General features: G+C 43.3%; 1 protein-coding gene across 1 annotated transcript in view; it reads right to left on the bottom strand.

Moving 5' to 3' along the window:
- The window catches only part of HS6ST3 (heparan sulfate 6-O-sulfotransferase 3), a 657,142-nt gene extending 648,441 nt beyond the window's left edge, over window positions 1–8,701 (bottom strand). Inside the window, exon 1 of the mRNA XM_032611380.1 lies at window positions 7,995–8,701. Within this exon, the coding sequence (XP_032467271.1) occupies window positions 7,995–8,701 (707 nt within the window). The remainder of the gene's footprint in view (window positions 1–7,994) is intronic.
- Between the last annotated feature and the right edge of the window lie 7,072 nt (window positions 8,702–15,773).

Here is a 15,773-nt window from a genome sequence, read left to right as displayed (position 1 = left end):
GTCTGTTCTCTCTTCCTTGACATGTCACCTTTTTCTTTACTGTGTTATATGGATCCCACCTGCAGATTTCCACACACAGGCCAAGTTACCACATACCTATGTTTAAAGTCATGTTTACTTTTCCTTCTGGATCTATGTTTTCATTTTTTAAAGAAAATCTATACAATTCTACAAGTTCCTAATTAGAGTCCACAAAATACAGAAGCTATCATCCAGGTTTACAGTCATACATCCATAACCTTGAATTCTTTGAAAGAAATACTCTGTAAAATATAATAAATAAATATGGAGGACATCAAGGTGTTTAGCTTTTCTACCCTCTCATGCTTATAAAAAAACTAGAATGCAGGGGCAACTGTGAACATACGGTGTTAAATGCAAGCTTCTGACAATAAATGACCCAGTACTTACCAAAAAAGCATGGTACTATATTAATAATAGCAATGAACTACAAATATTTATGTGCCCACAGGCGACTAATCCAATTTCACTGCAGGACTGCTTCATTTATGAATTTAATTGTATGTGTTTAAACATTTTTGTTGCTGTTTCATTAATATCCCATAAAAAATAAAATGACATGCTGAAGAAAAGGAAGAACGCAAGTTTCTATTCACAGCATTAATTAAGTGCCCACTGAGTGCCCATGGTATCCCGAGTATTAACATTTACTTTCATCATTTATGGCTTTTCTTTTGCATCACACTTTGCAAGTTCATTTTTGCATTGTTCAGGATGAAAAGTTCCAGATTCAAAGAGGGAAGTACAGCTTTACACATCATTTTATTTTCACACAAAACAATGCAGATGTGTAGGATGACTCCCATGAGAGAATTAAAAGTGACTTTGTCTGTGTCAGGCTCTGTTTGAAGAATGCCACATGCATTCTTAGCACTCACCATGAGATAGTACTATTATTCCTCCCATTTTCCAGAGAAGGAAACTGAAGTACAGAGCAGGTAACTGACTTATTCAGGGTTACGTGACAGCAAGTGGTTGAACTGGATTAAAATCGAGCTACCTTGACTTCACAGCCCACGTTGTAAACATGACCCTAATCACATTCACAAACTGGGCATCAGCACGATTTTCAGGAATATTCAGGGGCTGATATATTTGTCATTGTCTCCAATTTCTGTTGAGGACTTTTTTCCTAACTCGGGGTCTCCTTCCACTACTCTCCAATATCACAATCCTTAACCACAACCGCCTCGACCATCGGGCTTTGACCAGTAATAATCCAGAGTCTACGTTACTGGTACTTTTCTCATCCTCCCATCCTACGTCAGAGTTCTCATGCTCTTGGTTTAGGCTGCTTTTTCCCTGAAGTGAGAATGAATGATGAGATTAACCTTCCCAAGAGGCAAGAACATCTGTCTGTACCCAAATGAATGTCTGATCTGTGGCATACTAAGAGGAGAAAGCTTCTAGAACGTTCTAATAAACCTTGGGCTTGATGCTTACTTTGACTCTTCTTCTAGTGAACAAGGGGAGCTGACATCTTGTTAATTATGAAAGGCAATTATTAACAATTTGAAATTGCATGACAAAAGAAGAGAGGGATGACACCAAACGTTTGATAATCCCATCTTTCAAAGAACCAAAGTCTTGTCGAGTTATGACGATATTTTTTAAAGGTAATCTAGAACATAGAGCTTATTTTTAGCCGACACTGATTGAACATCTAGAGGTCAGTCTCTGTACTGGGAACTTTGCATATGTTTACTGACTAACTGTATTTGCTAGAGGAAGATATAAACAAATAACACTTGTCTAGGTTCAACAAGTATTTAGGATAATTCCCAACACATAGTCAAATGCTTAGCTATAACTAAAACAAAGTTATATTAGCCAATTAAAATCATCAGAGACTTATCTGTGATATCCATAATTTAACAAACTCAAAAACAAGATAATTGATTACTACAAGATATTAATTTGGGTTCCACATTTACTTGTTTTCATACTAAACCTATTTCTTGGCCTAATAATTTAGTTCATGACTCTTAAAATCACATTAGGATTTGCCAGTCTCAATTAAACCTGTTTAATTCATTATCAAGCATAAATAACTTTCAAATGGCATAAGCTTCTCATTGTCCTCAGTCAAAATGAGACGATAATAATTAGCTTTGGGGAATAATAAGAGTCTAAGATTAAGCAAATCCATATCGCTAGTGGCTAAATTTACCTGCCTTCCAATTATTACATGAACATTTCTATTTCTCTGAAGTCGACCCTTTCAAAAATCCCAAGGTAACCAGCAAGAAAAATGCAGAAAAATAAATCATCTCTTACCATCTACCACTTCCAGTTTTATCTTCACAACTCAAAAAAAAAAAAAAAAAACTGAATGGGTTTAGTTCAACCTCCTTCTGATTTATAGCAAATATCAGTGGTTTGAACCAGAAGCAATACTTTAAGAGACCCTGTACTGAACATATAAGTGGATTTGGCGTATAGACAGAATAATCTCTTATCTCCTTGGTTTTATGCTGCACACAAACCTGATGGTGAAAATTAACCTTCTTTGCAGTTCCACATTTCTAATTAGAAGAGACATCAAAAAGATTATCCCTTAGAAAGCAGTATGGGCCATAATATTCTAGATAGCCTTGAAACAGAGCTCTGCAGCCTCCTTATATACTTTAGCCTGCTGTCTAAAGGAAAAGCAATAACCAGATGGTGTTCCAAAGTGGTTATGGCTTTTTTGTGGCAAGTTGTGTTATATTTTCTCACCTTACCTTTTTATACTTATTATGAAGAAGGAGACGTTTTAGTATACAGGACCTATTTATTGCTTTTGGCCTTGAATGTGTAAAATAGTCTATACCATCAGACTGTGCTATACTAAAAGTTTCCTTGGTAGAAACGCTGACAAATCTCTGAGAATTAACTAGTTCATTTTTATAATCCTTTCGTGTGTGTGTGGCGGAGGTTGTTTTGTTTTCTCTGTACAGGGCAAGAAAGAGGAGAAGAAAGATACTGTGAACTCAGCTTAGATTAGAACACAGAACCTTAAAATAAAAGGCCACACAGGCTAAGCCCTTCCCCAGGAAGAAATTCCTTCTACAACATCAGTGGTTAATTAGCTACATCAAAAATGTTTACTGCTGGGGAGCACGCCACTTCACAAAAGAGTTCATTCTCATTGTAGACAGTTATAAATTTTAAGAAATTCTTTCTTACTCTGAGTTGAAATCCTTATCCCATCACTTCTATCCTACTTATCCTAATTCTATCCTTTGGAGAAATACAGAACAAATCTCCTGCACCTTCCACATCTTCCTTCTTTGAGTATTTGAAAGCAATTTTTATGTCTCTCCTATTTTTCCCATCTCCATTATTAAATATTACCAGCTCCTTCAATTATTCCTCCTACGACATGGTTTCCAGATGCTGTGAATAAACTGGAGTAGTAGCTTGACAAGTAGTAGCTTGTCAGCGTTTCTACCAAAATTTTTCTTTAAAGTTTTTTAAAAGAGATCTGAAGGCTTATTTACAACTATAATCGACACAATTACAAGGACTATGCAGAACCCAGTGGTCTTCCAGAAGCTGTATGCTAGCTCTCCTTCTTGTGATACACACACACACACACACACACACACACACACACACACACAACTGATGGGATGGTTCTGTGATACAAAGTGGGTCAGAGACCCTCACTTCCCTGGACACACTGATTGGCTGAAAGAATAGTCACAAGTTCCAAGCTGGGCTAATCTGAGTCATTCCCCAAGGTTTTAAATTGGAACTCAGAGAAGGCCTGCTTTCCTCTTAGCTGGTGGAGCTATTAGATTTGATAGCCATTTACTCATTTCATGGAATAAGCCAATTTGATACAATGAGTTCAATATGAAAAGGCGTGTGGGGAGAAAGTCCCCAAATCTCCAGTTTCAACCATTCTTAAAACCAACTCTACCCCTATCTTTCCTGTGTTCTGGTTATTAAGTCAAGAATTCCCCTCTGCCTGAAATGAGCCTGAGTCAGGTCTGTATCGTCTGCAACACAGAGGGTCCTATCTAATACAATGGTCATAAGGTTCCAAGCACTCTAACAGGACCAACAGAATGCGGTCATAAAAGCAAACGGTTGCCATCCTACCCTACAAAAGGTATGGATGGAATCTCTTTCCATCATTTTAAGAATGAGAGCGATACCCACTTATTGAAGAAGAGCAAGGTCCATCTTGCCTAACGGCCCAAGCTCACAGGGCTGACACTATTTGTTCAAAACTGTATTCCTAGACCTATCACACAGTAGGTGCACACAGTAGGTGCTTAACACACTCTCCACTATAGTTGTCATAGTGAACAGAAGAAACAGTAGGCAAAACATGGAATATAAATTATCAAAATGAAGACACGAGTCCCCTGGGGAAACTTTAGACATATTACACCTCCTTAGTATTAGATAACCCATTTGCCATATAAATTATGGAACTAGATTATCTCTTCAGTCTTTTTTAGCCATAAAATGCTACGATTTTACCCACACTCAACAATGGTAAAGAAGAGTCTTCCAAAGACCTGGGTATGCAGACAAAAAGGGGAAACATACTGCAATAATGAAGGAAGGATAAAGATAAGGAGAAAGAATATCCTACCAAATAAATAATAGAGAAAAGAAAGAAAAGGAATGGGAAGAAATCATCACTAATATGATAAAAGAGGTCATTCAGATAAGCCGTCTTCCTCTTAGCTTCCTATCTTACTCTAACCAGTTTCTGTGGTCAGAAATGCCCTCTGTACTGGATCCAAACTACCAGCCCCAGAGCCTTGCCCCTTCCCGGCCCCTTATAACCCCTATGACAGTTCCTTCCGCTCTACCACAAACCTCCTTCCAGAGTTGGCTCCCTGCTTCTGCCTTTGGTCCTAGATGTTCCCAACTCCTCTCTCACCATTCCAACCAGTTTTTCTTGTCACCAACAGAATGTGGACCCAGTTATACCGTGTCCTCCCACCCCTGTTTCCCATCCTGTCCTCTGCAATGACTGATGCCCAAATGACCATCCATAATTTTCCATTTATCGCTTAATGTTTTGAACTTAGAATTCTGTCTCCATACAAATAATCATAAAATGGCATCTCTACGAATTAAGGTGACCCATTTACACTGAGCTGCTCTAAGGAATTGATCTCACATCCTTTCGTGGAAGAAGGCCTTGATTAGGGGAAATACTGCTATTACAATTAGTAATACTAATTACAATTAGTAATACAGGTGTATTACTATACACCTGCATAGTAAGTATTGAGCGCTGTGTACCAGCATATTATACTATGCACAGATACTATACCAAGTATTTTACATGCATTTGCTCATTTAATTCTCATAACACCTCTAAGAGGAAAGTACCAATATTATCCATATTTAAAGATGAAGAATCTGAGGCTCAGAAAGGGCAACTTACTAACTTACACAGCTAGTAAGCACAAGAGCCACGTCCATCTGACTTGATAATCCTTGCTTTTACATATAACATGACCCACAAGGACACTGATCCCTGTGAGAAGTGGGGAAGGAGGGGACATTGGGGGAACCAAAAGCAAAGAGACTAGGGCACCAAAGTCAACATGATCTACTTCTTGATTTTGCTCAGAGTCAGCCCTATTTGAAGTAGAATCTTGTTCCCATTACATAGCAATAGATTATCTGTCATTTTGCATCGTGGAAATGGACCCTCCATTATCCAAGCTAATCTAGTTGACTGTAGAATGCTGTACACAGACATTCTCATGACAGACAACTAATTCAATCTTCTCTGTGAGGAAGGTGCAGCTGAACATCTCTTCAACTTTTTCCCTATCGCTTTTGATGCAGGGCACTTTGCATAAACCACAGCTATTCATTCCTTCCTAAAGTATCCAGAGAAGAAAAGTAATTGAGAATACCAGGAAAGAAAGAAAGGGTGAGGACCAAGAGGAGGAAGGATTATAAAAAAAATTGTCCCCAAAAAAATACTACCACAAAATTTTAAAAATTTTCTAAAAAGCAAACCAGTGCAGGTGATAATCTGATAACTTCTGATTCTGAGAGAAATGAGTCCATCACTAAACAAAAAAAAGCACCTGACTGTCCAATAGAAACCATATGTTCAAATAGCCAAGGTGGCATTTTCCTACATCACACAGCAGAGAGATACTGAGTATTTCCTATAGAAGTAAGACCTCACTGCTGTAATCTGGGCAGGGTCTGTAGCAGCAGCAGCATTTCATCACTAAGCAAAAATCCAATTATTTTTAGATTCCATAATCTCTAATTCCTCTAAAATCTTCATCTATTCACTAACAGTTTTATATACATTGATAGAAAATAATGCCAATCCCTACTGAAGAATCACTAGATGTTTCTATGTGATAATCAGTCTCTAGTTTAAGTGAAATGGAAGCTGGGAATCAGCCTAGTCAACTCTTTTGGGGTCATTCAGGAATTAATACATAAAGGTGTAAATACAAAAAGTACAATTTGGGGTGAAATGTAGCAGAGACTCTCTCTCATGAAATAATAATGTCTTTTGGTAGAAAGTTTGTAAGTAATTATCAATTGAAAAATTGTCTTAAACTAAAATAGAAGGGCAGGATCTAAAACACTACACAATTAGAAATCTTTAAAAGTAAAAAGTCCTTAAAACCTAAGGAAGGAGCCTAATGCTTTCATTCCAAGTCCAACCTGTTTCTTATTCTCAGCAATTTCCATTAAACAGGGAAAGGAGGAGAGAAAGTATTTGAAAAGCTGCCAGAGTAAAAAAAATCCCATAATGAAATTTTGCTCATTCTTGGAGAAATGAAGTAGAATTAGATGCTTCAGTGGTGGTGAATTCCAGAATCTGGGTAGCTTCCAGTAAATGAAGCTTTTCCATAATGTCAGGTGCAAAAGCTATCTGATATCAACAGACTGAGCCTGAGTTTTTAAAGTCCTATTTCCTTGCACCAAATTGTTTGAAACCTTTGAGACAAAAACCTCAGTAAACTAGTATTCCAAGCTTTTAATATTTTAGTCCTTTGAGCAAGCATGTCAGATTAATCTTCAAATTGCAATGGACAGAAAGAACATTCAACCAAAATTCTTAAGCCCATGCGTCTCTCAGAGGATGTTAATAAGGTATGCAGTTTCATTGGCTATTAAGATTTCAAACTTTCCTAATTCTCAGCAGCATTACTATTTAAAAGCGGGTGTGGATGGCGGGGAGGGGGGGGAGAGGAAGCTAGTCTATCCTGAAAGGAAGGGATTTTACTTATTAAATCTTTGAATCCACCTAGCATTTACCACACTTCCAGGCACACAGTAGGCATTTAACACATACTTTCAGAATGTGTTGATAGATCGGCCTGGGGGAGAGTGGAAATCTTGCTGAGAACAGCATGAGTCCAAACCCTGGCATTGCTCAGCAACAAAGCCCATCTCCAGAATTAGGGTTATAGAGGTAGAGCAGGAATTTGAACGTGTATCTTCAAAGTGGCATCAAGAGGACTGTTTCCTGAGCTGGAGAGCAGCCACCCAAGAGCCACTAGACTCGTCTCTGGCTTCCCCATGCCTGGAAAACTCCTGCCCTGCCTCTCTACCTCCAGCTCCCCCTGCCTTTTACCGGGTTTGAGTTTCCACTCACAGCACTTAGGCACAGGATTCGACCTCGCTAGTCTAACCCAGGCCTCCTAGCCATTGCGCGGTTCTCCGAGCATCGGCTGGGAGGGAGGCCACACCGTGCTACGCAAAAGGAAGGACACACACACGACGATGGTTCCCATCACCTTTGGGGGAGGGGGGGGCGGGAATCGACGGGGGGGGAGCGGGGAGCGAGTTCAAGGCCAGGGCACCATCCAAAGGTTCCTTATCGCTCTCCTAGAGCCTCTGGCCGAACCGCTGGAAGATGCTGGGGAACCAGCAGCACGCCGCCCAGTGAGCGCGGGGCCGCCGGGGTCGGGACTTGGGGGAGCTGGGAGGGGGGTGGCAGTTGGCAGGAAGCGAGACGCGGCAGGGGACAGTACCTGGTATGGCTGTGGTTGCGGGGACAGTCTTTCTTCTCCATGATGGCCGGCACACAGTTGGTGAGCTCCGTCCAGTCGGCGTGCAGCCCGCAGCTCCAGCCGGTGGAGAAGCGGGAGAAGAGCCACGTCTCCTTCTTGCCGGGCCGGTGGCAGGTGCACTTCTTCTGGCCGGCTTTGCAGCTGCACGGCTGCTCCAGCCGGATGTTCTTCACCAGGTGCCGCCCGAACGTGGTGCCCCCGGTCTTCTGGATGTGCAGGAACACGATCACATCGCGCCCCTTGATGTTGAAATCCACGAAGCGGGTCAGGTCCTTCAGCGTGAAGTTGAAGCGCGTCACGAACCGGGGCAGCGACCCGTTCTCCGGGGCCTCGGGGTCCGGCTCTTCTTCCTCCTCCTCTGCCTCGTCCTCCTCCGGGTCCCCCAGCTCCTCGTCCTCGTCCTCCGGCGCCGCGGCCCCCCGAGGCCCCTCGGGCGGCCCCCGGGGTGGCGGGGGCAGCTGGGGCCGTCGCTCCCAGTCCTCGAGCGGCGCCTGTGCCGGGCGGGCGGGACCCGGGGCGGCAGGCTGGCCGGCCTCCCCGGCGCGGGGCTGCTCCCCGAAGTTGGCGCAGGAGCTGGTGCAGGAGGGGGACACGTACTGGTACATGATGACCACGAAGAGAAGAGTGAGCACCGGCGTCAGCAGCCACTTGTTGAACCTTTCATCCATGGTCCCGCTCTCAGGCCGGCAGGCTAAGCGGCGGCGGCAGCGACGCTGTCGGGCTCCCGCTCGGAAGTTTCGGGGGCTCCGGGGCGCGGCTCCGAGCCCGCCGCTCCTCCATGCCCCTGACGCTGAGGCGTGCGGCTGGCTGGCGGCCCCGCGGCACACCGGCGCTCCGGGGCTGACAGAGCCGGGCCTGCGAGTCTAGCGGGGAGGCGGGCGCCGGCTCGCGCGGTGGCGGCTGCGGCGCGGGGCGCCCTGCGCTCCCGGGGGCGCCCGGCTCCGCCGGCTCCGCCGGCTCCCTGCTCCCGCCCGGGCGCGGCGCGCGCTCTCAGGCGGCGCGGGGCACCCCGCCGCCAGCGCTCAGTCGCTGGGGAGCGCGGGTCGGGTCCTGGACCTGCCCCGGGGCAGCCGGGCAGCCGGGCAGCTGCGGCCGCGAGCTCGGGGGCTGCATGAGGCTCTCCAGGGCTCCGGCCAAGGGCAAAGGCGCGGCCCGGCCGCCCGCGGGCCCTGCGCCCCGCACGCGCGCCCGGCGCCTCTGCCCTCAGGTAGCGAGGCGCCGGAGCCGCGAGGACTGACGGCGTCCGCCGCAAGTTAACAGAGGAGCTCCCCGCCCCCGTCCCGCCCCGCCCCGCCCCGCCCCGCAGCGGCTGCGGACTAGGCGCCGGTGCGAAGCCGCCTCCCCGGGCGAGGCGCACTGCTGCTCCGGGTCGGTCCGCCCAGGCGCGGGCACGCAGACACACTCGCACACACTGGCTGGCGCCGCCACAACCCGCCAGCCGGTGTGACAGGAGCCCTGCTACCCGGAGCGAAAACCTGCCCTAGGTACGGAGCATGCGCCAAAGCCTTCCCCAGCCCCCGAAGAGTTTCCAGGGGAGGAGTCCGCGGCTCCGCGGGGCTCGGAGCCGGCAACTGGGGGTGGGAATCTCTTCAGCCTTGAGCCAGGAGAGATTCGGGAGAAAGGCAAAGGCGGAGCGAGGACAGGATCCGAGGAGATCGTCGCTGGCGCTGATCCGAGACCTCCAAATCCTCAGCTTTCTCAATCTGAGAGTGGACAGAAATCTGGCCAGTCTGTCTGCAAGGATAACACCTGCCCACTGCTGGGCAGACTCACCTAGGCAAGACTTGGCAGGAGTTGGCTGGTCCCTCACCGGCAGGGGATGTTGGCCCTACACTGCTTTTAATCTCGACACAAGACGTTGTAACTGGTGCTCAAGTTTTATTCTGGTCCTTCCGCACGTACAGACTCGGTGTGTTCAACTCTACAACTTTATTCACCCAGCATCCATTCATCAATTACCCATGAGGCGCCTACTGTCTATCAGGCTCTGTATTCGATGCACACTTCGTTTCTTCCAGTACCAGATAAGTCCAGCCCACAACCATGCAGCACTTAGATCATAAGAGGAGTTTATGGGTCACCTCGTAAAATTCATCCTAGTAACACACGCTGAGCTCCTAGATGTGCGAGATTCACCCCCTCTCCCCGCCCCATTGCGGACAATAAGACCTCTACTTACCTGTATTTCACAAGCTAAAAAGCTCTTGATTATGTGCAGATTTTAACTTTATTTTTCAAACATCTAAATTTTGCATTTTTCTGAGAAACAAATCTTTAACAACAGTTTCTCTTCTTCAGATAATGAATGGAGTAAAAAATAGGAGTAACTACCCCTCCACAATTCCTGGACTTGCTTGACCCAGGTTGAGAGTGGCAGCGTATTGAAGGTGGACACAATGCAGTTTGATTCCCTGACTCAGGTCAACATGTCCCTCCTGGGTACCCTGCCAGTCCTAGTTTCCCACACCCAACATCCCAGTCTTCGTAGCATCCAGCCTTCCCACCTGGCCTCTTTATGGATCTGTGCGGTATTTGTCTCTGTAATAAACAAACAAACAAATAAATAAAATAAATCACTGTGCTGATTTATTTCATTTGTCGGACTGTCCCCTTCACAGCCATTAGTTAAGATCCAGATTTCTTTCAAGGATGCTAACGCTTGCCCAAAGGAAGTTATTTTTATTGTTCTAGGCAGGTTGGATTCTTCTAAGAAAACGTCCCTCCTCTGCTTCCTTTCCTCTTTTCAACTCTATAAACAACCACCCTGTCCTTCCTGAAACTGTATGAGACTATATTAGTAAGAAAGGTGTTAGGTAAGATAAATCAGTTTCCTTAAAGCTTACTTGATTCTATTTCTCTTTTTCTCACTTAAAGTTTAAAATCCTATTAATGGCATCACATCACTCTCCAAAGCAGGAAACTGTGATAGAACAAAATCCAATAAAATCCAACCATTATTTCCTGAATGCATCTAGTTAATGGTGTTACTTATTTTTTTAAATATGCCTTTGCTTTAGCAAAGTAAAAATCTATTATACCTTTTTGTATTACTTTATTTGAGAAGTTTCTTGTTTTCTATAAAATCACTTGATATCCGATGGATAAATACAACCTCATTAGCTACCCAAATGTATAACCTGAGTACTAGCGGCAATTTGTGTAGTGGAAAGCACTTTCCTAGCCATTATCTCATTTGCTCCTCAGAACAACACTCTAAGGAGATAAGAGAAGTACAGTCCTCCCTTTTTTATGGCTGGGGGGAAAGGGGCTGGTTTTAAGATCCCTCTCCCAAATCCTGGGATGCTCAAGTCCTTTATATAAAATGATGTAGTAGTTGCATATAACCTATGCACATCTTCCCATATACCTTTAAATCGCTCTAGATTACTTATAAAACCTAATACAATGTAAATGCTAGGTAAATAGTTGCTGGCACACAGAAAATTCAAGTTTTGCTTTTTGGAACTTTCCGGAATTTTTTTTCAAATGTTTTCTGTCCTTGGTTGAATCTGTGGATGCAGAACCTGGGATACAGAAGGCCAGCTGAATAATATCCCATTTTAAAGATGAGGAAACTTAACCAAGGAAAACTAGGTGAAAGCAGAGACAATTAGAAACCACTTACATCCTTGAAATACATTCAAATCGCCATTTAAGAAATCCAATGAACATCAACACAGAGCCCATAATTTCCGCTCTCCTCTCTTGAGATCCTTTGAGTCAAGAGGCAGGAAGAGACACAGAATTGCAATAGAACAATTAAATTGTTTTCCCTCTCCCTCTGGCTTTACAGGCAAAGCTGAGAAATCGCTACATCCTGCATCATTTTGGAACCTAGTCTGTGACTTTCCAGATAAACAGGGGAAAGACAATGACAACCTTAACATGATTATAATATCATTGTTAAATTATTTAGGAGAATTTCAGGAGAAGATATTATAGCAAACAAATAAAACAGCTATGTTGCTAACAAAATGTATGTTTCCATAAATAAGTGCACTTTTAACTTTTTTCAAAGAACATTACCCCAGAAGATCTGTTTCTGCTTTCAGTAAAATAACTAATGGAATGCCATAATTTCCTTGAGGTAAGCACAAGGAAAGCAATTCATAGAATCAAGCAATTACGTAGATAATTCAGGGATATACCCAAATATTCTTTTTTTTAATGATAGGTAACTTTGGTTGTGTTAACGGTCTGCCTCAGGTGTGCTCTTCCTATTATAGTTGTGGAACTTGGCGTGAACCTAATCATAGCTCTTAAATCACACGCGATAAACATGCTTCCTTATCTACAAGGGCAGACCTCACGTTCAGTTGAAAATGAATAGAAAGTTTCTAAAATTGAATGCTCTCCAGGTAAAAAGAAAAACATGTTTGCATTCAGCTCACTACAGTTACTCCACAATGACACCAGCGGGCAATTGTTTCTGGCTAATAGGTTGCAGCTACTATGATTCCGACACAAATTATTAAAATAATAAAAATAATGTTTTCAAAGAGCTTTCTTCCACTTCCTTTGCCAGTCTTGCGATGAGGTTGACGCTATCTGCGAAGCAATTTCTTCACCTAATTTTATGCCTTAATAAGCTGTACCACAATTACGTTCTTGCCTGATTCCTTCTCTGCCTTAACTTCAGTACTCTTCCTCCCTGTTCTTCTCAAATATTCTCAAACACATTAACAACATTGCACTCCCCTAGGATTCAAACTTTTGATTAGAACAGTCCCCATTTAATCAAGTTCAGTTGGGAGATGAAATTGCATCTCAACTTCTCCACTTTCCCTTTGGTGCCAGAAACTGCCTTTGAGAATGCTGAGGAAACCCTGGAGAGATTAACAATCCAAACAATCACAGAGAATAGTTTCGGATCCCCTGCATTTGCACACAGGAGTATATGGACATGAATGCCCTTCAGTACAGATGAAAAACAAACTAGATTGTGTAAGTCATTGGCAGCGTAAACCTCTCCTTCAAGGATACAAAGTGCTCTTATACACTGAAATGACTTTTTGTTTTCATTTTTGTAGACAAACAAAAAAAAAGACCCCCAGGCTAAGCAGTTTTGCTAATAACCAGCAAAGCAGTAGCTTTCTTTTTCCAGAGGAAGTAAAGCAGAAGAGTCTGTATAGACAGGGCAAACTGCAGAAAGAATGGCGATATTTACTGAATGTATTCCAGTTCACTGCATGATTGTAACTTTGGGGCAACCATAATCCTACATACTGCTTCCCATAAAGTTCTATTTATATGAACAGTTCATTCCTTGCTTTATTGTATGATACTCTTCATCCACCACTGATGGCCGCCTAAAAGTGATGGATGGAAGCTATGCTACCTGTATGCACAATGTATTCATTAAGTCAGTATTGTGTAAGCAGATACAATAGTCTTTTCATAGTAGATATTCACTTATTTCTTTAACAAGAACTTGTTAAGCACTTAATATATACCAGGTGCTCTTCTGAGTGCTTTGGATACTGCATTAAACAAGACCAATAAGTGTAGCTTACATTCCAACGGTGGAAAAATAAATGATGAAAAAGGAAATAAGATTCATCCATTTACTTCAAGGACTTCAAGGATATTTATTGAGCCCCTACTATGTTACCAGGTACTTCTAGGTACTTGGGATAATTTAGTGAACACTAGAGACTATAATTTTCGCCCTCAAGGGTTTAAATGTAAGCAGGGTTAAATAGTTGGGCCTGTGGGCTACTGTACGACATTTACTGTGAAAGAAATGGGGAGGCACTTGGGGGGTTTAACAGTTTTTAAAGGGTCATTTTAACTGTTTTGTTGAGAATAGACTGTAGGAGGGTCAACATAGAAGCAGGAAAACCAGTTAAGTGGTGTTCCATAACCAAGAGAGACGATATGGCTCAGACCAAGACAGGAGGCACAGGAGACACTAGGAAGTGGTCAGATTCCGTCCATTTTCAAGACAGAGCCATCAGTGTTTCCTGCTGGATTGAACATGGGGTGTTAGAGGAAGGCAGAGCCAGGGATGATGCCAAGGTTTGGGGCCCTTGCAGTCAGAAGGATGCAGCAGCCATCAACCGGGATGCCAGCTGGGACCATTGCAAGTGCTATCAGGGTAACTAAGGAGAGTGATGTTCAAAGCATAGATGACAGGGATGGAGAGAAGGAGGCAGTCATTTCCACTGGGCAGTCAGAATAGACTGTTGCTCTGCAGAGACCAAGGGGCTGAACCCTGAAGGATTAGAAGGAACCAGCCATGCCAAGCATCCTGGAGAAGAGCTTTCTATGCACAACAACATGTGCAAAGGTCTGGAGTGGGAAAGACGTTGGCAGGCTCAAGGGAGAAATGGGACGTTAGGGACAGCGGTTGGGGCAGATCATTCAGAGCCATGACAGTGGTGCAAAGGAGCCATCGGGGAAATTTTACAGTAAGGAAATGATATGACTGATGGATGTAAAAAGCTCACTCAGTGTAGTTTTCCAAGCAAGAGATGATGGAGACTTGGAAGAGGATGGAAGCAGTGGAGGAAATAATTTACAGTCACACAAGCTCAGTGTGAAAAGAAGTACCTTTTTTCATTTTTTAATAATAGAAAGAAATTTCGCCTTAAAGATTCCATTTCCTGAGATAGAGGAAAATGAAAGCATCCAACTTAACTCAGTCACTGCTCAGTTACCCTCTGTCTCTTTACGGTAAACAGTGAAGTTGGTCCTTCTCCCCTTCCCTTTCTCTTTGCCTCTCTCTAGGGTGGTCTGAGCTGCAGGAGTTTATGTAGTATCTTCACACTGGCTACAGGAGATGTGGTCTGTGGGGAGCATTCTGTTTCCACAGCCTTTCCTGACAATGTATAGTTAGTCTCTCCTGGACGAAGTGTAGGTCTTGATTTCTGCTGGGTCTCCTGCTGCCCTTTTATGACCTCAGCTGCCATGTCCACACGATCTGTATCTTACTCAACTGTACTATGGGGTCCTTTCTCTCTGTCAGCCCCTTTGGCTCTTCTATGGCCTTTTCTCAGGGACACATTTGCATCTAAATCAGTGGTTTTCAACCCCACCAGACCCAGCACTCATTTTTATTGAACAGATATTTTTAAATAATCCCTTTAATAATCCAAACTTAAATATCATAGATAATAGACTCTACCCACACACATAATTAACCAAACTAACCTAAAATGCCCTAACTGTAATGTTGAGATACAAAAAGAAAGTACTTAATAATAGAACACTGTATATTTTAACATGTAAATACTCAGACCTGACTACAAGAGACAACATAAAGAAGAAGTCAGATGCTGTGTCTCTGAAATATCTTGTTTGAATACAAGAGAAGTAAAATCAGAAGCCATCCCTTTCAAGAAGAATTTGAAAGAGCAGAGATGTTAGTGGATACTAGAATTTAAAATAATGTTAGAATAAGTAAGAATACTCCTGATTTATAAATATACATACGATAAGAAAAAGAAGCAAAGATAATACACCAAGACGAACTGCAGATTTTTGGAGGGAGGAAAACAGGGAAGTATGGTTTTCATAAATGAGCTAGGTTTTCTTTTTCAGTGTTGGGTCAAAATACTTCTCTATAATATCAAATATCTCAAAATAACACACTTTCTATCTTGAAGTCATGCTACACATCAAGGCTAATCCGATTTCTGAGTGTAGTGGAATATTTAAAAGTCATGTGGAAGCAAGACAGTTCTATCACTGCAACCACCAAATAAATGCAGTAGTCTCCCCATCATTGTGAGAAGCCCA

This window comes from Phocoena sinus, chromosome 18 (genome assembly GCF_008692025.1).
Source record: "Phocoena sinus isolate mPhoSin1 chromosome 18, mPhoSin1.pri, whole genome shotgun sequence".
In the NCBI taxonomy this organism is placed as follows: domain Eukaryota; kingdom Metazoa; phylum Chordata; class Mammalia; order Artiodactyla; family Phocoenidae; genus Phocoena; species Phocoena sinus.
This window is presented reverse-complemented; position numbering and strand designations above follow the sequence as displayed.